Below are 24,319 nucleotides of genomic sequence, written 5' to 3'. Positions count from 1 at the left end.
GCATTCTAGCTTAACAAGGCATCTACAAAAACTCTCGCGTAAAGTTGAACGTCAGTGGCGAAAGTCTCATACTCCAAGTGACTTCCTCACATATAAGACTACCTACAACTCTTATCGTACTGTTTTGGACACTGCCAAACAAACATATTTCCAATCTCTAATCTCTGCTCAAGCTTCTAACCCCAAGCGACTTTTTAATACATTTAAACTGCTTCTTACCCCTCCATCACCCAAACCACCTGCTACTATCTGTGCACAAGATCTTGCTTCCTATTTTAGGGACAAGATTGATAAGATCCGAAATGAAATGGTAGACTCTTCCTCAGCTAGTGACCTGCTCAGTTCCCTACCTGAACCCTCTGGCACATTCTCTTCATTTGATCTCACAAACGAAGATGAATTATCTACACTCTTATCATCCTCCTACTCTATTACCTCTCCTCTATATCCTATACCCTCACAAATCAGTAAAGCTCTGTCTCCTGTGCTTAACCCAACCCTAACTAAAATCTGTAATCTCTCTCTCTCTACTGGCAACTTTCCATCACTGTTCAAGCACGCAGTGATTACTCCCATTCTGAAAAAACAAAATTCTGACCCTAATACTCTCTCAAATTACCGTCCTATCTCCCAGCTCCCATGCCCCTCCAAGCTACTTGAGAGACTTGTCTACACCCACCTCACACACTTTCTTAACTCACACAACTTATTGGACCCACTTCAGTCCGGCTTTCCTTCCCAACACTCCACAGAGACAGCACTGACTAAGGTAGTAAATGATCTTGTCACTGCCAAGGCTAAAGGCCATTACACACTCCTAATTCTTCTAGATCTCTCTGCTGCTTTTGACATTGTTGACCACTCTCTTCTCATACAAACACTGCAATCCCTAGGTCTTAAGGACACAGCTCTTTCTTGGTTTTCTTCCTACCTATCTGATCGCTCTTTTACTGTTTGTTTTTCTGATTCTGCCTCCTCTTCACTACCTCTATCAGTTGGAGTACCGCAAAGGCTCTGTCTTAGGTCCTTTACTATTCTCAATCTATACCACCTCTCTTGGCAAACTAATCCGCTCTTTTGGATTTCAGTGCCATCTGTATGCGGATGATACTCAAATCTACCTATCCTCTCCAGATTTATCTCCATCTGTATTGGTCCGTGTCACTGAATGTCTTTCTGCCATTTCATCTTGGATGTCATCTCGCCGCCTGAAACTTAATATTTCTAAAACAGAATGAATTATATTTCCACCGACCAATAACCGTTACCAACCTGATCTCTCTATCACTGTTGATACCTCGACCATCCACCCCGCCCCACAAGCTCGCTGCCTTGGTGTCATCCTTGACTCTGAACTGTCCTTTGTTTCCCATATTCAATCTGTCTCAAAATCATGTTACATACATTTAAAAAACATATCCAAAATTCGACCATATCTCACACAAGACACTGCAAAAACTCTAATCCATGCACTTATTATTTCCCGCATTGACTATTGCAATAGCCTCCTTACTGGTCTTCCCAAAAACAGGCTATCACCATTACAATCCATTATGAATGCAGCTGCAAGGCTTATCTTCCTTGCAAAACATTCTTCTTCTGCTGCCCCGCTCTGTCAGTCCCTCCATTGGTTGCTGGTTTTCTACCGTATTCAATACAAAATACTTTCACTTACACATAAGGCTATTAACTAAACCACACCAACATACATCTCTTCACTCATCTCAAAATATCTCCCAACCCGACCTCTCCGCTCAGCACAAGATCTGCGTCTCTCATCCCCATGCATTACTTGCTCCCATTCACGGTTACAGGACTTTCTTCGCGCTGCACCCACTCTATGGAATAACCTACCTCGCACAATAAGACTTTCCTCTAGTCTCCAATCCTTCAAGCGTTCCCTGAAAACTCACCTCTTCAGGCAAGCTTATTAGATTCCAGAACCTCCCACATAACCTTCATAGCTTCCATATCTAATTACATCCCCTTTTACAGTCCACACACTGGACCTCATTCAGAGCCGGTCGCACAGAGCGTGCGGTCGGTCTGAATGAGGGGAGGACGTCTTGAATTTTCAAGACGTCCTCCTTTGCGGTGGTAAGGCTGTGGGTTAACACCCACAGCCTTACGACTGCCTAAGGTGATGGTCGCGATGGTCAAGACCATCGCGACCATCGGGGCTTACGACGAGACCCTAGGGTAGGGTCTCCCTTGTCGTAAGCCCCAGAGAGCTTTCAGCTCTGTCTGAGCCGGAAGCTCTCCACTGACATCACTAGTGATGTCAGTGGGGCCGCCCCCAAACGGTAGGCGTTCCCATGGGAACGCCCCCGTTTGGGCTGCCACCCCCCCCGGCCCGCCTTCCAAACGGGGTGAGCTGTCAATCAACATCGACAGCTCGCCCCCTTTGGATCGAGACCCGCTACGACCGGCGCTGCCGGTCATAGTGGGTCTCACGCATGCGCACGACGGAGCCGGCACCGTCGTGCGCATGCTCTGTGGGGGGCCATCGACCCGGTCCGAGCGCATCGGCGCTAACGACCAGGTCTGAATGACCCCCCACAATCTCACACATCGTCTTTCTCTCACATCCTCATGACATTTGGTCGATATTCCTGTGTGACTGGATCATGCAGCCAACCAACTCTGCATTCTGGCTGGACCAAAATGCAATATATAGCACCTATCCTTGTGTATCAATGCCTATTTCCCTTAAGATTGTAAGCTTGCGAGCAGGGCCTTCCTACCTATATATCTGTTTGTTATTACCCAGTTTTGTTCTATTAATGTTCCAATTGTAAAGCGCAACAGAATATGCTGCGCTATATAAGAAACTGTTAATAAGTAAATAAATATATGTGGAAACTTTTTTTAAGTATTCAACGTGATGAACTAAGAATTTAGAAGTAACAGGGAGAATATAATTTAAAAAAAAGTGATTTCAACAAATAAAATACCAATATCCATAATAATAACAGAGCTAAATGTGAGTCGCCTGTATGTGTGTGAAGCCGCGGAAGCATTCCTTATGCTAATGCAGGAGTTTGTGCCATCATCATTAGTATCGGCACTTGTACCAGCCCCATGCTGGGTGCAAGAGATCCATCAGAAACAAGCTTCCCTTCCCCCTATGCATGACTAAGAATCGCATAGAGCTTTAGATCCACGCCCACGGCATTCCCATGGCACTCCCACTAGTCAGGCCTGTTCCCTGCGATTCCATTGTCACCGCCCAGTTCTCACCCCAAAACGTCCAATTTCACAGAAAGATAGATCTGACCAAGTTCTGTCCAACTATTTGGACAAACATATGCAATTACACGTAATTTCGAATGTGCGTATGCACTATATGCAAAAGCTCATCGTCTGTGCTCAGAATCAGCCCCAATGTACAAACTGGTCCAAATTACAGGTAGGACAAAGAAAACAAAGCATGCTGGTGGACACCCATGCCATTGCGTCCGCCTCTTGTCAGCATGGTGGAAAATGATTCCTCTGACCATATCGCCTTCCTCCACTACTTGATAGTGAACTGTATATGGTCTTTTCACCTCGGAACTCGCAATCATGCCTTGCCAGGTGTTATGATTGCTTTATTCACTGCAATCAGACTAGAATCTCTCTGGAGCTCACACCAGGCTATTTTTGATTAAACTGTTTGCTTGCACCACGGTAGAATAGTTACAATAAAAAACTGCACTTCCTTGCCCATTTTCTTTTTTACTGCAAAACAATGTACGGACAATGGGCCTGATGCAGCAAGGATCGCAGTTGCTAATATGCACGCAATCGGCTAATTGTTGCTTTCTGTGCATGCGTATGCATCGCAAGCGCGCATACGTGATCTTGCCACTGCGCTCGGGACTGCGAACGCAGCGACTACGCAGACCCATCGCGGAGTGATTGACAGAAATTGCCCTTTGTGGGTGGTGACGGGGGGGGGTTGTCTGCGAAACGCAGGCGTGCCAGTGCATTTTAACGCCGTTGCATGGGCGTGTATAAATTATCCACTGCGATGCCCTACGTAGCCTAAGGCCTAATAGCGTGCAATGAAGTTAGCAATTTCTGAGTAAGGTCAGAGCTTGTGCAAGGATGCATGAGGCTGCGATGGCACTCGATTGTACCAATGGTTTCGCAGTCTCGCTAAACATTACGGATGTGTGTAAGGTAAGGCGGGCGTCCTTATGCAGTGGTGCGGCGGCATAGCGATCACAATGAATTGGCATACCATTGCAGTTGAACTGTGTGCGTAATCTTTATTGCATTCGCAGTTGTGATCACTAATGAATCAGGCCCTATGTGACCACTTCTCTTTCAGAAGGCGGGTATCCACTACTAGATATACAAAGGAGAGCACGATTATGACATTGCAAAAGTGCTCTCGTTTGTATATCTAGTGATGTGCCTAGACTGAACGTTCACTCGTTCAGTCTAGGCAGATCAAGACACGGACCTCTCTGCCGCCGGACCTCTCTGCAATACACGGGAAGGGAAACAGTCACAGCCTGATGACGCTGGACACTCACATGTTGTGAGTGTCCAGCGTCATCAGTCTGTAACTGTTTGTGTCCTTTCCCGTATATTGGTTGTTTGTGTCCTTTCCCTTGTATTGGTTGCTTATGCTCTGTTGCTTATCTGGGTGTTATGGTCGCTAATGTAGCAATATATATTATTCATGTCCTGGTCCTGTATTGTATTGTTCTGTAAGTCGCTTATCTACAACTTGTTTATGTACTTTTACGGCGCTGCAGAACATTTGTGGCGCCATATAAATAAATGATAATAATAATAATATTGCAGAGAGGTCCGGCGGCAGCAAGACAACAGTAGGTGCTCTATATTGCTGCCCGTACATGCTGACCCTGACGAGATCATCAGGTTGACCAGAATGTACGGGCGATGATAGATGGAAAAAACAACCAGCAGGCACGCGCATCGCTGGTCGTTTTTGTCATTTACATGCCCGATTTGCGGGAGATTGCACGATAACGACGTCGTTAAGATTTCTGCGTGGCTGCATGCAAATAAGCATCTTGTTTATTAATGTAACATACAAATTTCAGCTGTCACATTATCCTATATGCCAAAGGTTCCTAAACTCCGCCATTACAGTCCAGGCTTTAAGGATATCCATGCTTGAACCGAAATGGTTAAGTCAAATTAACTAAGTTGCTAATTAAATCACCTGTGCACAAGTGTGGATATCCTTAAAACCTGCACTGTAATGGCGGGATTTGGGAACCTCTGCTCTATATGAATGGTAATGCACTCAATAGCTAGTGCTCCTGGCGCAGGCGACGCGCCCTCCTTATGACATCACGTGGAGGGGGCGTGGCCTGCACCTGGCTGTGGATGAGCATCGGTGCCGCCCACAGAGCACTTTGCACTGTACGGCCGCACTCCTCGCACATACTAACTTCACTAGCGTTTGGGTGAAACACCAGGGCCGTAAATTGGTGGTGCAACATGTGCCACAGCACAGGGCATTGCAAGGTAGGGAGCGGTGCTCGAGCATGTAAATTTTATATTTATTAAACTCCACTGGGGCAGGGACTGATGTGAATGGCAAAATATTCTCTGTAAAGTGCTGAGGAATATGTGTGAACTATATAAATAACTGGTAATAATGAATAAATACTGTAATTATTATATATGATGGATCTGTACTGGGAGCGTTGCAGGAGCATTTGCTTAATCGCGTACATTGGAGGCCATACTCTGTAGGAGATTCGGCACCTAGCATGGGGCAGGTGCAAGTCCTGATGGTGCTTCCAATGGTTACAACTACAAACGCTCAATGTGGGCATTCCAGCCCTTCCGCATTCAGTCGCACACATGTGCACCAGGGGAAGAACTATTACTATCATTAGCATAAAGTCACAGATGCATGTGTGGCAAAAGACCCTAAAGTGGTCATAGCAGCCACTCAGAATCAGTCACACTATGGGCCTGATTCAGTCCCGGTCGCAAGCACTGAGTGCTCGCAACCGGTTCGATGGTGGCCCACAGCGCATACGCACGATGAAGCCGGCTCCATCATGTGCGAGACCCGGCTAGCGACAGGCAATCCGTTGCTCCGGGTCTCGCACCAAAGGGGGCGAGCTGTCGATGTTGAGTGACAGCTCGCCCCCTTTGGTAGGCGGGCCGGGGGGGGGTGGCTGCCCAAACGGAGGCATTCCCATGAGAACGCCTGCCATTTGGGGGCAGCCCCACTGACATCACGGTGATGTCAGTGGAGAGATTCCGGCTCTGTTAGAGCCGAAATCTCTCTGGGGCTTGCAGTCACGAGACCCTACCACAAGGGTCTCGTCGCAAGCCCGATGGTCGCGATGGTCTTGATCATCGTGACCATCAATCTGGCCGCTCGCTATAGCTGTGGGTGGTCACCCACAGCTATGCGAGCGGCCAGGAGGCCGCACAAAAAAAACCCCAAAAAACGCTCTGATTCAGAGCGAGCGCTCTTTCAGAGTGTCCGGCTTTGAATCAGGGCCTCCTCCATGAAAATGGAGCGGCCTCCTGGCCGCTCGTATAGCTGTGGGTGACCACCCACAGCATATGCGAGCGGCCAAAAAGATGGTCACGATGGTCTTGACCATCGCACTTGCGACGGAGACCCTGCGGTAGGGTCTCCCTGCCGCAAGCCCTGGAGTGATTTTGGCTCTATCAGAGCCAAAATCACTCCCACTGACATCACTAGTGATGTCAGTGGGAGTGATTTTGGCTCTGATAGAGCCAAAATCGTGCCAGGGGCGTGCCTCCGTCTGGCAGGCACGCCCCTGGCACGCCCACCAAAGGGGGTGTGCTGTCAATCAACATCGACAGCACGCCCCCTTTGGTGCGAGACCCGGAGCGATGGAAAGCCCGTCGCTCCCCGGGTCTCTCGCATGCGCACGACGGAGCTCCCTCCGTCATGCGCAGTGGGGAACATCGACCCGCTTGCGAGCGTACTGCTGCTCGTGAGCGGGTCTGAATGACCCCCTATGCTCCTTGAGTTCACCCTACATTAAATTTTACTCTTAGTGGCAACTGCACTGAAACTTTTGAAAAAGTGGAGATGTTGTCCTCAGAATACAATTAGAATCTGATTGGTTACTATGGGCAACAGTTCTAGTGTCTCAGAATCACACCGGGATTTTGTACTTACATGAGTCTTCTGGGTGGTGGTTGGTGTTTTGGTAGGTGAGGGGAGAAGCAAAGGTACATCATCAGGTATTCTGTGGGATTCAGGGTGCAACACCGTAGGTGATGAAGGTCTATCAGGTCCATCTTCAAAATCATCCTTTAGGAGAAACATGGATGAGAGTGATAGTAAAAAAGGATGTCAGAAAACATGAAAAAAAAAATTATTATTAAAAAAAAAAAATGTTCTTGAAGTAAGTTGCTTTGGAATTGCAATTGTTGCATACTGTTTAACTGTGTATTTGGGGAGAGGTATATAGATGTTATATAGTATAAATTAGGGGTGTGCACCGGCCACTTTTCGTGTTTTGTGTTTTGGTTTTGGATCTGGATCTTTCTTCGTGTTTTGGATCTGGATTGGTTTTGCCAAAACCACCCTTCCGTGTTTTGGGTTCTGGGTTTTGTGTTTTGGATCTGTATTTTTTTTTTAAAAAGCATAAAAACAGCTAAAATCACAGAATTTGTTGGTTTCTCTGCTCCTATGCTATTATTAACCTCAATAACCTTAATTTCCACTCATTTCCAGTCTATTCTGAACACCTCACACCTCACAATAGTGTTTTCATGTCCAAAAGGTTGCACCGAGGTAGCTGGATGACTATGCTAAGCGACACGAGTGGGCGGCACAAACGCGTGACCCATCTAGGAGTGACACTGCAGTGGCAGACAGGATGGCAGTTAGAAAAACTAGGCCCCAAACTGTACATAATGCAAAGAAAAAAAAGAAGTGCAAGATGGAATTGTCCTTGGGCCCTCCCACCCACCCTTATGTTGTATAAACAGGACATGCACACTTTAACAAATCAATCATTTCAGCGCCAGGGTCTGCCACACAACTGTGGCTGAAATGATTGGTTCGTTTGGGCCCCCACAAAACAAGCTGGCAATTAATGTGTCCCTGCACAAACTGGCTCTACGGAGGCAAGATGTCATCCTCATCCTCCTCATCCACCGATTCCTCACCCTCTTCAGTGTGTACATCCTCATCCTCACAAAGTATTAACTCGTCCCCACTTGAATCCACCACCACAGGTCCCTCTGTACCTTCTGGAGGCTGGTCTCCCTGGAAGAGCTGATAATTCATTTTGATGAACATCATCTTCTCCACATTCTGTGGAAGCAACCTCCTACGCCTTTCGCTGACAAGGTTCCCGGCTGCACTAAACACTCTTTCGGAGTACACACTGGAGGGGGGGCAACTCAGGTAAAATAGAGCCAGCTTGTACAGGGGCCTCCAAATTGCCTCTTTTTCCTGCCAGTACAGGTATGGACTGTCTGACATGCCTACTTGGATGCTGTCACCGATGTAATCCTCCACCATTCTGTCAATGGTGACAGTATCATATGCAGTGACAGTAGACATGTCAGAAATTGTTGCCAGGTCCTTCAGTCCGGACCAGATGTCCAAACTTGGTCCTGCCTGCCCTGCATCACCGCCAGCGGGTTGCTTAGGATACCTAAGTTTTTTCCTGGCAGCCCCAGTTGCGGGAGAAAATGAAGAAGGAGCCGTTGACGTGTCACGTTCCGCTTCAGCTGACAGTGTGTTCACCAGCAGGTCTTTGCACCTCTGCAGGCTTGTGTCGGCCGGAAAGAGAGACACCACATAGGCTTTAAACCTAGGATCAAGCACGGTGGCCAAAATGTAGTGGTCTGATTTCAACAGATTGACCACCCTGGAATCCTGGCAAAGCGAATGAAGGGCTTCATCCACAAGTCCCACATGCCGAGCGGAATCGCTCCGTCTTAGCTCCTCCTTCACTTTCTCCAGCTGCTTCTGCAAAAGCCTGATGAGGGGAATGACCTGACTCAAGCTGGCTGTGTCTGAACTGACTTCACGTGTGGCAAGTTCGAAGGGCTGGAGAACCTTGCACAACACGGAAATCATTCTCCACTGCGCTTGAGTCAGGTGCATACCCCCTCCTTTGCCTATGTCATAGTTGGATGTATAGGCTTGTATGGCCTTTTGCTGCTCCTCCATCCTCTGAAGCATATAGAGGGTTGAGTTCCACCGCGTCACAACCTCTTGCTTCAGGTGATGGCGGGGCAGGTTCAAGAGTGTTTGCTGGCGCTCCAGTCTTCGGCACGCAGTCGCTGAATGGCGAAAGTGGCCAGAAATTTTTCGGGCCACCCAAAGCGTCTCCTGCACGCCCCTGTCGCTTTTCAGAAAATTCTGCACCACCAAGTTTATTGTGTGAGCAAAACATGGGACGTGCTGGAATTTGCCCAGATGTAATGCCCGCACAATATTGGTGGCGTTGTCAGATATCACAAATCCCCAGGAGAGTCTAAGTGGGGTAAGCCACTGGGCGATGATTTCCCTCAGTTTCTCTAAGAGGTTGTCGGCGGTGTGCCTCTTACTGAAACCGGTGATACACAGCGTAGCCTGCCTTGTAACGAGCTGGCGTTTCTGAGATGCTGCTACTGGTGACACTGCTGCTGTTGCTGCGTAAGGTGATACATCTACCCAGTGGGCTGTCACAGTCATATAGTCCTTAGTCTGCCCTGTTCCACTTGTCCACATGTCCGTGGTTAAGTGGACATTGTGTACAACGGCATTTTTCAGGACACTGAGGACACTTTTTCTGACGTTTCTGTACAGTCTCGGTATCGCCTGCCTAGTGAAGTGGAATCTAGACGGGATTTGGAACCGGGGACACACTACCTCCATCAATTGTCTAAATCCCACTGCACTAATGGCGGATACCGGACGCACGTCTAACACCAACATAGCAGTCAAGGCCTCAGTTATACGTTTTGCTTCAGGATGACTGCTGTCGTACTTCATCCTCCTCGCTAAGGACTGTTGGAGGGTCAATTGTTTAGTAAAAGTAGTGGTGTTCCTACTTCCTCTCTGGGATGATGAACGACTCCCAGCAGCAGCAACAGCAGCAGCGGCAGCAGTAGGCGTAGCAATGCAGGATCCTCCAGAGGAATCCCGGATAGGAGAGTCAGTCATGCCAGTGACATGGCCTGCAGGACTACTTCCGATCCTGACTAAGGAGGAAATTGACGAGGAGGGAGTTGACGGTGTGGTTTGCAGGCGCTTGGATACAACAGGACAACGGGATTTAGGTGTCCCTGGACTGCTTACGGTCTTAGCCAAAGTTTCTGAACTTGACAGTAACTTTTTATGAACGCGCTGCAGGTGCCGTATAAGGGAGGATGTTCCTAGGTGGTTGACGTCCCTACCCCTACTTATTTCACCTTTACATATGGTACATATGGCAAGACAGTTGTTGTCCGGATTTGGATAGAAATATTGCCAGACCAAAGAGGTGGAATGTTTGGTCTTCTGCCCAGGCATGACCGTGATGGGCTTTTTCATCCCACGGACAACAACTGTCTCCCCCGGAGCCTGATTTAAACAAACCACATCACCATCAGAATCCTCCTCGCCAACTTCCTCCTCAGCGCCAGCTACACCAGTATCCTCATCCTGTTGTACTTCAACAGTGACATCTTCAATTTGCATATCAGCAAGTGGACTGTGGGTGCTCCTTTCAGCACTTGCAGGGGGCGTGCAAATGGTGGAAAGAGCCACCTCTTCCCGTCCAGTGCTGGGAAGGTCAGGCATCGCAACCACCACCACACTTGGACTCTCCTTGGGGATTTGTGATATCTTCTTAGAAAGCACAGTTCTTCGCTGTGCTTTTGCCAGCTTAACTCTTTTGATTTTTTTAGTGGGAGGAGGGCTTCCATCGTCATGTGAAGCTGAACCACTAGTCATGAACATACTAGGGATCGACCTTAGCCGTTCCTTGCCACTCCGTGTCGTAAATGGCATATTGGCAAGTTTACGTTTCTCTTCAGCTGATTTAAATGTCTTTTTCAAGGTCATTTTCCTGAACTTTGCCATTTGGGATTGTATGTGCCCTCTACTATGACATTGGGCATCGGCCTTGGCAGACGACGTTGATGGCATGTTATCGTCTATGTCATGACTAGTGGCAGCAGCTTCAGCACTAGGAGGAAGTGGTTCTTGATCTTTCTCTATTTTATTTTTATCGGAGAAAGTTTGGTCCTCCATTTATGTTATATCGATTTGATATATACGTGCGGCTAAACCCAGAAAATAATTTTTTTTTTGGTTTGGACTGGAGTGTACTTTGGGGGTTACAGCACCCTTTAACGGTCAAGCCAGCCGGCCCTTTACTTATGACACAGGCGCACTCTTGGCACTACTTTGTTGATGCACGTGCGGCTACTGCGCACACAATTCACAAACACAGAAAATAATTTTTTTTTTGGTTTGGACTGGAGTGTACTTTGGGGGTTACAGCACCCTTTAACGGTCAAGCCAGCCGGCCCTTTACTTATGACACAGGCGCACGCTTGGCACTACTTTGTTGATGCACGTGCGGCTACTGCGCACACAATTCACAAACACAGAAAATAATTTGTTTTTGGTTTGGACTGGAGTGTACTTTCGGGGGTTACAGCACCCTTTAACGGTCAAGCCAGCCGGCCCTTTACTTATGACACAGGCGCACGCTTGGCACTACTTTGTTGATGCACGTGCGGCTACTGCGCACACAATTCACAAACACAGAAAATAATTTTTTTTTTGGTTTGGACTGGAGTGTACTTTGGGGGTTACAGCACCCTTTAACGGTCAAGCCAGCCGGCCCTTTACTTATGACACAGGCGCACGCTTGGCACTACTTTGTTGATGCACGTGCGGCTACTGCGCACACAATTCACAAACACAGAAAATCATTTTTTTTTTGGTTTGGACTGGAGTGTACTTTCGGGGGTTACAGCACCCTTAACGGTCAAGCCAGCCGGCCCTTTACTTATGACACAGGCGCACGCTTGGCACTACTTTGTTGATGCACGTGCGGCTACTGCGCACACAATTCACAAACACAGAAAATAATTTTTTTTTTGGTTTGGACTGGAGTGTACTTTCGGGGGTTACAGCACCCTTAACGGTCAAGCCAGCCGGCCCTTTACTTATGACACAGGCGCACGCTTGGCACTACTTTGTTGATGCACGTGCGGCTACTGCGCACACAATTCACAAACACAGAAAATAATTTTTTTTTTGGTTTGGACTGGAGTGTACTTTCGGGGGTTACAGCACCCTTAACGGTCAAGCCAGCCGGCCCTTTACTTATGACACAGGCGCACGCTTGGCACTACTTTGTTGATGCACGTGCGGCTACTGCGCACACAATTCACAAACACAGAAAATAATTTTTTTTTTCGTTTGGACTGGAGTGTACTTTCGGGGGTTACAGCACCCTTAACGGTCAAGCCAGCCGGCCCTTTACTTATGACACAGGCGCACGCTTGGCACTACTTTGTTGATGCACGTGCGGCTACTGCGCACACAATTCACAAACACAGAAAATAATTTTTTTTTTGGTTTGGACTGGAGTGTACTTTCGGGGGTTACAGCACCCTTAACGGTCAAGCCAGCCGGCCCTTTACTTATGACACAGGCGCACGCTTGGCACTACTTTGTTGATGCACGTGCGGCTACTGCGCACACAATTCACAAACACAGAAAATAATTTTTTTTTTGGTTTGGACTGGAGTGTACTTTCGGGGGTTACAGCACCCTTAACGGTCAAGCCAGCCGGCCCTTTACTTATGACACAGGCGCACGCTTGGCACTACTTTGTTGATGCACGTGCGGCTACTGCGCACACAATTCACAAACACAGAAAATAATTTTTTTTTTGGTTTGGACTGGAGTGTACTTTCGGGGGTTACAGCACCCTTAACGGTCAAGCCAGCCGGCCCTTTACTTATGACACAGGCGCACGCTTGGCACTACTTTGTTGATGCACGTGCGGCTACTGCGCACACAATTCACAAACACAGAAAATAATTTTTTTTTTGGTTTGGACTGGAGTGTACTTTCGGGGGTTACAGCACCCTTAACGGTCAAGCCAGCCGGCCCTTTACTTATGACACAGGCGCACGCTTGGCACTACTTTGTTGATGCACGTGCGGCTACTGCGCACACAATTCACAAACACAGAAAATATATTATTTTTTTAGCACTTGGGGGGAGCACCCCTGATGGACAGAGCACCCCCTGGACAACACTGCAGCACTCCTTTAGGACTGGGACACTGCACAGGACTTTGGAGTGGACACAGCCCCTATGGAGAACTGACTGCACAACACAGTCCAGCCAGCCCCTATGGACTTTGAAGTAGTGGACACAGCCCCTATTAACAACAGCAGCACAGCACAACACAGCCAGCCCCTATGGACTTTGAAGTAGTGGACAACAGCAGCACTACACTACACTACACTACACAGCCCTAACTCCCACCCTCCCTCTTCACTGTCCACAGCTGAGTGAGAAAATGGCGCCGACGTGGGTACCTTATATAGGATCCAAAACCCGCGAGACTCGGAAGGCGGGATGATGACGTTTTGCCTCGATTTCAGATCCGAGTCAGGCGGGAAAAGTCGAGCCTGATTCGGATCGGACTCGGATCGGGGGGGCTCGGGGGGGTTCGGATTTCAGAAATCCGAACCCGCTCACCCCTAGTATAAATGAACAACTTCAACCAGTCAGTGATGTAGTAATATATAGTCGGAGGCCCTGGTCTGTATGAAAGCAATGCCCTCATCCCACAAGGTACATGAAAAAAACAAAAACAATTATTGACATCTGAAGTGTGAGGTGCACTGGATCACAATGCAATGTCTTCCCCAATTTGATCTTGCTACTTATGTCTCAATCCTCTCTCCCCTTATCACATATGGCCCCCTACTCTTTAATCACTGTCACATAATAGATGTCAACCAGAAGGACTCCTCAGCAGGGTAAGAGCTACTGGAATGTTTGGTGGAGGATGGGAGACACTTGCCTATCATGGCACCTTGATAACCAATACAAAAAAAACAACACAAAGAAACAGTTGATAAGCCCCTATTGCCATGAGCCCTGGATCAGTCCTTACAATAATATGTTACTGTACTTAGTGTAATAAATGTAGGATATTGCAACAGACTGAGGGGCCCATTTATTAATGATCGCATTTTGCAATGCGATCAGGGCATGCAGTACCGCCCCTGATCGCATTGCAAAATGCGATCCTATCTGCCGGATGTATTATCCGGGACATGCAGGGAGACGGGCTCCGAAAAGAGCCCGTCCCTGCGATGTCTCCGGAGGGCAGTCGGGGCTTCTGCGCATGCGCAGTCCCGCGGACTGCACATGAGCGGCGCCCATTGCAGGCGGAGGGATCAGGCAGACCCCTCCGCCGGCTGATATGCGGTAAGTCCCCATAGGCTACAGCGGCTAACGCTATCTTCAGATAGCGTTAGCTGCTGGGGTCAATATCGGCAATGCTTCGCATTCCCGATATTGATACATTTGGCAGCATCGCATCCCCCATAGAAACCTATGGGGGAGGCGGCTGCCGGTGGCAATGGAGGGATCGCCGATACCTGCTGCGGTCCCTCCTTCATACATTCGGGGGATACTAAGTATTTGAGGTAAACCCCCGAAAACAGGTGTTTTCGGGGAATTTACCTCAAATGCACTTTGATAAATGGGCCCCTTAGACTAATGAGATTTAGAGGTCAATCCAATTAGGTGTGAATTGCGAGGTGCGAGTTGCTGTTTTCTCTACTAATTTGCATGGTGAATTCATTTTGCAATCAGCCATTTGACACCATTTAAAAACCTAGAGAACCTTCCTAATGCCCACAAACATATGGTCCTACTAACAAATTATCAATTGTGGGGGATCCAGGATGGTCTCCCCACTTTTTCATGCACTTCTTTCACATCTCATTTGGCAGTCAATTTCAAACCTCCACTGCGAGTACCGCAAAGAGGCATTTTTAATTGGAGTGGAGAATTCTCAGGAGCAGGGCATTAGTGCAAAGTCTGCGAGTTTCAAGAAACAAACTTGCTACCCGCAATTCACACCTAATTGGATTGACCCCTTAACCACTTGCCTGACATGGTCGTATCAGATATGACCATACCAGACTGGGCTTTCTCTGACATGGTCGTATCTGATACGACCAGTCAGGAAAGCTCTGTGAGCGGCTGCTGGAAAATTATTTTCTAACAGCCACCAATCACAGAGGGACCTCCAGGTCCCTCTGCACACTGTCAATCCCTGTGGGCTGGCCGATCACTGCTAGCAGTGATCGGACAGCCCAGCGCCGGAGCGCCCACCCCCGACAGCAGCCTGGCGGCTGCTGACAGGGCAGAGAAGGCATCGCTGATAGCGCTGTCCTTCTCACCCTCCCCCTCCGGAGAGCAGCCGCTGACAGGGCAGAGAAGGCAGCGCTGATAGCGCTGTCCTTCTCTCCCTCCTTTGGAGAGCAATTGTGTTGAAATACTTTTAAAAAGATGTTCTTGACCTAATTCAATCATAAAAAAAAAAACACGACAATTTCGGAGCGGTTTTTGGAAAAAAAATTTGTCAGTTAAGTGGTTAATGTGATTACACTGGAGGGACAGCAGGTAGCACTGTTGCTAAATGTATTTATGTGTTATCACTCTGTTTTACTGTTATGAACTCTGTTGTTACAGGATTATTCCAGAAGATGATGTAGTGAAGTAATGTAGTTGTTCAGGCACCCCAAGGCTCAGTCACAAGCATTAGGAACCCAGACAAAAAAAATACCACAGAACCCAGTTACAGGCCCCTTAAAAAGTGGCAGGCACATATAGAAACCATTGTAATTCCTACACCGTTCACCTGATTTGGATGTAATTACCCTCAAATTAAATCTGAAAGTCTGCAGTTAAAGCACATCTTGTTTGTTTCATTTCAAAGCCATTGTGGTGGTGAATAGAGGCCAAAATATGAAAATTCTGTCAATGTCCCAGTATTTATGCACCTGACTATATTCACAGCATGGGGGGGGGGAGCCCAGGGGCTGCCCAGCATCTCGGATGTATCTTAATGATGTAAAGGGGGCATGCCATTAGGCCACGCCCCTTTTTCTATCAGGCCACTCCCCCTTTTTGGGCGGCGCGCGGAGGTCCCGCATCTGCTAGTGGAAATGTTGGGAGGTATGCTGCAGGGACTACATGAATAAACCAGTTTAAACAGCAAATTATTCCTGCTAAGAAAACTGCACCAGATGAGACTTAGCAAAGGAAAGACTATGCAAGAGCATATACAGTAAATGGGCTGCTGGAGATTGTAGCACAACTCAGATCTATAGCAGAATATATAAAATGCAGCCTGGTAGTAGCCATACTCATATGCAGCTTACCTGCCACATACAGGGCCTGATTCAGACCCGGATGCAAGTGGCCGTTCGCTCGTCCGCCGTACGAGCGGAAAAATTTAAATTCAAGCGCTCGCTCGCATGTTTGCTTGTAGCTAAACTTCCACCCCATATTCTCCCAACCCCTCCTCTAGCTAGCGAACGTTCAAAATAGCGAGCGTCCGTCTCCTCTTTGGTTGCAGGGAGTGCTCACACAAGTCAATTCCGGAAGTGGCCCTGTCAGTTTTCGATTGCCTGCTATTTCATTCTGCAAACATACTTGATTCGATTACTGGCAATCACTATATTAATTACCTTAATTGTTATTCACATGTTTGCAATCCTGGTTTTTTTTTCAATGTCAATAAACTTTATTCTTGTTAGTGTGTGTCATTTGTTCCGCAGAATACGTACAGTTTGACCAAGGGGATGGTTTTTCTAAATTAAAAGTTGTTTTGAATGCTACTATTGTTTTTCATTTTTTTTTCTACGCAGATTTTAATACTTTCATTTTTATATTTAAATTAGCTTACGCATGTCACTGCATCAAGCCTATCATAACTCACATTATATTTGTGAGGGTGTAGGTCACATGACTCATACAATAACCAATAGAATTGTTCCTGTTAATTTGCAAAGTACATTAGCCAATCACATTTTTTCTAGGACCTTTATTAAAACTGTTTTGTGTAAAAAAAATCATTGCCATCATGAGAGCCACCGCTTTTTGTAGGCGTGAGCTACTGGTCCTCACTGACGTGATGGACCAGAGAATAACGGACCATCCGCCCCCCATCACCAACCTCATGAAGCGTAGGGCCTACGCGGAGGTGCGCCACCGCCTGCGTTCCCTCGGCTATCGCCGAAATATAGGCCAATTGGAACGCAGGTGGTCGGATCTGTGGCGCAGATCACCACGCCTGCTGGCCCTTTTGCGTCTCCGGATTGCCCAAAGTAAGTCTTTCTGTGTATGTTTTTAAGTTTCTTTTTTTTTTTTGGCTCATACCTGCGTGTGCATGTTTACAGTATAGCCCTGTTGGTTTATTTTGGACATACCTGTGTGTGCATGTTTACAGTATATCCCTGTTGGTTTATTTTGGCTCATACCTGCGTGTGCATGTTTACAGTATATCCCTGTTGGTTTATTTTGGACATACCTGCGTGTGCATGTTTACAGTATATCCCTGTTGGTTTATTTTGGATGTTTACAGTATAGCCCTGGGTTTTTTTTAAATTTTGGATAAAAAAAATAAAAAGGTCATTGGTAAATAAAAATGATTTTCACCATCATTTAGGGGCAGAGCGGAGACTCCGACATCGCCGACGTGCGGCTCGTCCCCTATCCCCCACTCCCACCCAAACATCCTCTGCCCACTCTTCCCCAAATTCCCCCTCCACCCCAGACCTTGCCGAACGTCAGTCCCCTCCCACTCCTCACATTACCATCCCTCCAACTTCCCCCTCCCCTCAAACCCCCCCTCTCTTTTCCTCACCCTCCACTTCATCCCACATGACCCCTCCTCCTTCCATGAGCCACTGGCCCATGTCCAATGAGGAGGAATTCGGGGCTCCAGGCCCAGTCAGCAGTGTGCCCGGTATGTTTACATTTTAAACTATGTTTCTTTTTCATATTTTTATATTTTGGTTGATGTTGTCCTTTTGCTTGTGCAGTTCCAAATAGTAAAGTAGTTCAAATGTTTTTTATATATATCTTTGGGAAACAATGTCAAGGATGTTTTCCCCTTACACATATGACACATGTCCAAACACTCACACTTGTGTCTTTCTTGTTTACGGTACCAACAAATGTAGCAGTTTTGCTTAGTTTGTTTTGTTTTTTTTATCGTTTTTATTTCTTCATTTTGGGCCCTTATTTGTTTTAAATCATTTCCTTTTGCATTCCTTTTGTTTTGGACATGTTTTGCTAACTGATGTTTTTTTTTGGGATAGTCTGAATTTTTTCTTGGTCTTTAAAATCTAAATGAAGGTGTCATTTTAGTAATCCGCAATTTTTTTTAACCCACAGAGGACCAGAGGCGTAACGAGGCAATTGCTGGCGTATTGCTGCATCTCAGGGGACATGTTATTGCCATGCTGGTGGCATTGGACCACCTTTTGGTGCTCCTGCGCCACTAAGTTTTTTTCTAGGCAAAAAAACAACAACCCAAAAATAAAGTTTATTTAGATTTATTTAAGTCTCATTCCTTGTCTGTAAATCTTAGATTGTTGAACCTTACATAAGTCTACTATTTGTCCCTGAGTTTTGAAGTAATGTAAATTTGATTGTAGAAAGCTCAAGTAAGTATGTAAGCTTGCACATTAAACACATAACAATACCAATAGGTTTGTAGAATTAACCTCAAAAATCTTTTTTTTTTTTGGGGGGGGGGGTAATGTAAAAATTAAAGCTACCTGCTTAGGCCTAGAATTGAAAACATACTGATTCACCATGATACCTTTGTTGTTTGGTTTTAGCAACAAAGCAGGGTGCAAAAGTTTACAAATTTAGAAATTACAGTATTAGGCATTAAGCAAGTTTTCATTTTTTGGAACAGGTTACACTTGGTTGTAATTTACGAAGTAAATGGTTGGTTAACGTAAAAAATAAATTTAATGCACACAAATAATAAACACCAAGTGAATTGACACAATAAATTCACACATTGAAAACACACACAAAATTCAAAACACCACCAAAATCCACCCAAAATAAAAAAAAATCAGGAACTGTTTGAAGAAGTAGCATGCCAACATGAATCCACAAATGAGGAGAAGAAATCATTGTTCCCGAAGTTATATCCAATGTGTCCACATAAAGTCATTTGTGTTTATCAGGTATTATGCATAGATTTTTATGGTAATTTGAAGGAATAAAACAAAAACAAAAATAAAAAAAGTTAAAAGTGTACATTAAAATATTACATGTCTACATTGTGTCAATTCAATTAATTTGTGGAAATAATTACCTAAAAAATCTTGCAACAACTTCATCGCGTATGGCCCCCCCACATACTGACCTCCGACCAACCTCGGGGGGGCCATCCTCAGGCAAGGCATCCTCTGGCTGCATTAGGACACCACTCCTTATGGCGATGTTGTGAAATATCCCACACAGGACCACAATTTTCGAAACCATAGCCGGCAAATACATGAGGTCGCCACAAGAGCGGTGGAGGCATCTGAATCGGCCTTTTAAAAGGCCGATACAGCGCTCCACCACCTGCCTGGTGGCTGTAAGTGTGGAATTATACTGACTTTGTGGCCCTGGTGTGGGAAACTAATAAGGAGTGAGCAGCCAGGGCGTGCAAGGGTAACCACTGTCTCCTGTGAAAATATAAAAAACAACATCAGGACCATTGTGTACCAAGCTTTGCATTGGTTTCAACAGAAGGTGTCAACTTACCCAGAAGCCATGCATCACCAGCTTGTAGGTTGTTTAATTTGTGCCAAATCCCTGATTGCCGAATTACGAAGGAATCATGTGCACTGCCAGGGAATTTGGCATTCAGGGACAGGATCTGGAGGGAGGCATCACATACCACCATTACATTCATCGAATGAAAGTGCTTGCGGTTCCTAAATATTGCCTCCAGACTTGCTGGAGGCTGAAGTGGTATGTGAGTGCCATCCACAACCCCTATGATGTGTGGGAAACCAGCAATTTGGTAAAAATTGGCCTTCACCACATTAAGGGAACCCATATCCAATGGCATTAATAAAATGATGGAGGTATTTAAAAAGTACATCCATCACTGCCCTCAGGATCCTTGAAAAGGAGGATTGGGAGATTCCTGCCACTATTCCCACGGTGGTTTGAAAGGATCCTGAGGCACAAAAATGTAACACCATAAGTGGTGGTATTGCTGTAGGACTGTCAATTTGCCGTTCAAGATCACTCTCTATTAATGAGAGAGTGTCTATGATGATTTGTGGCGGAAGACGGTAGTGCCTTAACACCTCATCATCTGGCATTCCAAAAAGGGTGACACGTGTTCTATATATCTGGGGCCTTGCACGCCTACGAGGCCTACGCCTGTGACGAAGTTGAGGTTGGTCGGGTTCTGGAACCATGGCCAATATAATACGACCAACATCAACCTGAAATGTTAAGCCAGGTAGTTATTGTTATAGACAAACGTGTGAAGAAAAATATATTTATCTTTTCAAAGAAAACCAAAGAGTCTTACAGGCCTGGGTCGTGTCATGTGAAATTCCACCTACATTTCAAAAGTTGAAAATATTTAAAGGATTAATTTAATAAACTAGGAATTAAGCCAAATATAGTTGTCGAAAATTTAGAGAAGGGAGCACACATTAGTTCGCAAAATAGTACGCTACATTTAGAGTTAAGACAGAACAAGCACACATTACTTAGCGAAACATATGCTAAGACTAATACATCTAATTTGTTAATTAATCAAACCAAAAACACTTACCAAAAACAGAGAAATATCCCAAAGTTCGAAAAGGTCACTTGGTCACAGCCAAAATAACTGTTAAACAAAAATAAAAATTTTTTTTTTAAAACAATTTAAATAATAAATATATATGGGAATTATTGAAATACTTACTCAAAAATCAAAAAATCAAAAAAATAATGAAACGCAAAAATCCTAACGTAAACAAAGTAATAAAAAAACGCTCCTTCAAAAAAATACCAACTACTCCTTCACGAACCAACAAACAAAGAACCAACCACTACACCGAGAAACCTCCAACAATCCAAAAATGCCACCTCGAATGGAGTCACACCAAGCCATAAATAGTCTTTGTATAAAAACGTCACTGAAGGACAAAATCGGTCTACTACATTGAGAAAAGACAATGAGTACAGAGCAGCAAAGTACTAGCCAAGAGGCGCCATGTAATTATTTGTTAAATTATGTGAAAATGCTTATGTTTAACATTACATTTTGAAACATTTAACTTTAAAATTTTTTATACCATTTTAAAAAAAGGTGTGGAGGATGCCATGGAAGAGGCTGCTGGGCCTAGTAGGCAAACTAGGGCCAAAAAAAAAAAGGCAGCCACAATTCACAAGGAAGGAGATGGAGGTTTTGGTGCAAATGTGCAACGACAACCTGGCACAGGCACCAAGGAATATGAGTGCAACCCAGAGATGGAAACTGTGGGACGACATAGCCAGTGCTGTCAATGGGGTGGGTGAGTTTGAACGTTCAACCCGGGAGGTCAAACGCCGGTACGTAAAAACTACATTTGACTAAAAAGTGGTTGCAGGTCCAAATACTGCAGTAATAATGCCAACTTTTTAACCAACAGATGGAGCAACTTCAAATATCGGTTTAAACAAAAAATGGCTGATAGGGCTAGGCATACAGGGGGCACAGGTGGGGGTCCCACCCGTGTCACTTGAGCGCACGGATTTGGAGGAGCTGGCCCAGGGGTGTGTGCAGGATGAGGAGGTGTTTGGCGTGTCGAACATGGATACCGACATGCCAGACTTTGCAGCTCCTCATGTTGCCCCAGGTAAATGTTGTAATGTTAACAACTCAGAAATGTGTTTTGTAAAATATCTCGATTAGAATTTTAATCTTTTCTCTTTTTTCTCACAGAGACACAGGCGGATGAGTCTGCTCCAGAGGTGAGCTTTGGACGCAGAATTTCTTCTGGCTCTGCAGGGGAGGAAGCAGTAGATCTGGCTGGGGACCCTGTGGCAGGCAGTCCAGGCCATTCCCGCTCGCAGGCAGTGGCCCTCCTCACTGATCTCAATGTTGAAACGGATCAGCACACCGAGATTCTGCTGAGGATGGATGCCAATCTGCTACGGATGGCGGATGCCCTGGAGGAAAATACTGCAGCCAATGTGAGAATTGCAAATGCCCTGGCGGAAAATACTGGGGCAAACGTGAGAATTGCAAATGCCCTGGAGCAGCTCGTTCGCCAGCACATGTTGGAGCCGGCCTCCCTTCCTGCCGGAACATCAGGACCCTCCACCTCTGGCACAACAACAGCCATCCCTCCAAATGTGCCTAGCCCTATGCCTAGTCCAGAGGCCACAACATCTGCCTCTGGCCAGGTCAGCTGAAGGAGCTCCCGGGCCCGTTCCGGCTCCCTCCAACCCCCGGCCAAAAGGCGATGACAGCACTGGCTAATTAACCCACAATCCATCTCTGTGTTTGCCCCATATTCCTTCATGACAACAACCTCCGTCTCCTTTCTTGTGAATTGTTTTTTTTTTTTTTTATTTGAAATGCCACTTATTTTGTGTGTGTGGCCCAAATCATTTTTAAGATTTTTTACCTTATTAAAAATATGTTTATGGCAAAAAAAAAAAAAAAAAATGGACACAATCATTTAATAAAATTATGAAAAAAATCTGCAAAATTCTAATGTTGATTTATTCCAAAATGGGATAAAAGGTAATCCCTCAAACAAACTTAGAAACAATACAACGGAAATAGAAACATTTAATTTTTTGGAAAAAGAAAGGGTTAAAAACAATTTATGAGTTTTAATTAACACTTAGCCAAATACAAAAGGACGATTGGTTTCTTGTCCCCCAAAAAATTAAGAAAAATAAAAAAAATGCGTACAATATTGTTTCCCTAAAAAAGAAACACTTACAAAATATTTTAAAAGCCCCCCCCCAAAAAAAATTGTTAGCTAATTGATTGTATGACCCAGAAATTAGCAGCTGAGTAGTTTACCTGCGTTCGGTTTTTAGCTACTAAAAAAGGTCTATTTGCTAAACACCTTACAAGCAGTTCTGCAATTAAAAGATGATTGTTTTTGTGGCCTCAATTGATAAATCGCTACACCAACGATGAGCCCAGGGAAGTACGAAGAGACCATCGTCATTGTGGTAGACTATACCAGACCACAAGCTGAGCGAGCAGTCTTAATGGAAATTGGATGAGACAGTGACGTATCACTTGTTCCGTTCACATCTGGCGCTCGCATAAGATAATTTATGTACGCCCAAAAAACGCCTCGACACGCCTGCATTTTTCCATCTCCACCCCCGTCACCACCCCAAAATGGACAATTCTGTCAATCACATTTGACATGTCACTTCCTGTTCGCTGTGTCTACAATCGACTGAAAAATGACCGCAATCAGACGTACGCACATGCGCACTGTTACACCGACGCATGCGTGGTTGTACAACATCGACTGACTACGAACGAGTGGCCGCTTACGAGCGGCTCTGAATCAGGCCCACAGTGCACTGATAAATGCCCTGGAAACCAGGCCTGAAGCAGAAATCCCAGTGGATATTGTGAAAAACAGACTCATAGATGAACATCAGCGCAGAAAAGAAATCGCACAAGATAACATGGTCAGTGGTATAATATCCAACTGCATAATTAAAAAAAGGAGCATGTTTTGGATGTAAGGAAAATTGGACAACTAAACTACTCAATATGGAAAGTGGAAAACAGCACAAACTAACTTTGAAAAACTTAAGGTGCCCATACACCTACACAATTTCAGGCCGATTGCCCGATTTTCAATAAGTCATAAGATGTATCTTGTGAAAACCGTGTATTATTTTAGTAAGATACGATCCGATGAGTGCTCCCGCAGCTCCTATAATCGGATCTTATGATCAGATGTGCAGCCCATCTGTTCCATCGCATCGTGTGCAGATCGTGCTGTTTATTTTGTTCATGCGATCCATTGTGCAGCAATTCAAGTCATTTCAATTACTGTTTTTTTTATGAGCCTGTGAGACACAGGATCGATTTTATGACAGATCCTGTGCTAAAGAAAAACAACAAACATGCTGCCGGGACTGCCAGGGAGCTCCGGGGAATCGTATATGAATCGGATCTTATGCTGGCCAGGTAGGTGTATGGGCAGCATTACACTCCAGTTGTTTGTGCAAATGTGTAGTGTTATCTTTTGACAGTAACTCATATGACTAATAGTTGGTATATAGATTCAGGAGCAACAAGTCACATGACTAATGACAGAT

The 24,319-nt window shown here is 45.7% G+C and overlaps 1 protein-coding gene across 1 annotated transcript in view; it reads right to left on the bottom strand.

Annotated features, from left to right (window-relative positions):
- Positions 1 to 24,319, bottom strand: part of CCDC33 (coiled-coil domain containing 33) — a 127,898-nt gene that overhangs the window by 89,500 nt on the left and 14,079 nt on the right. Inside the window, exon 3 of the mRNA XM_088443954.1 lies at positions 7,142 to 7,276. Coding sequence (XP_088300080.1) covers positions 7,142 to 7,276 — 135 coding nt within the window. The remainder of the gene's footprint in view (positions 1 to 7,141; positions 7,277 to 24,319) is intronic.

This window comes from Taudactylus pleione, unplaced genomic scaffold, assembly GCF_031769625.1.
Source record: "Taudactylus pleione unplaced genomic scaffold, aTauple2 ptg000019l, whole genome shotgun sequence".
Classification (NCBI taxonomy): domain Eukaryota; kingdom Metazoa; phylum Chordata; class Amphibia; order Anura; family Myobatrachidae; genus Taudactylus; species Taudactylus pleione.
This window is presented reverse-complemented; position numbering and strand designations above follow the sequence as displayed.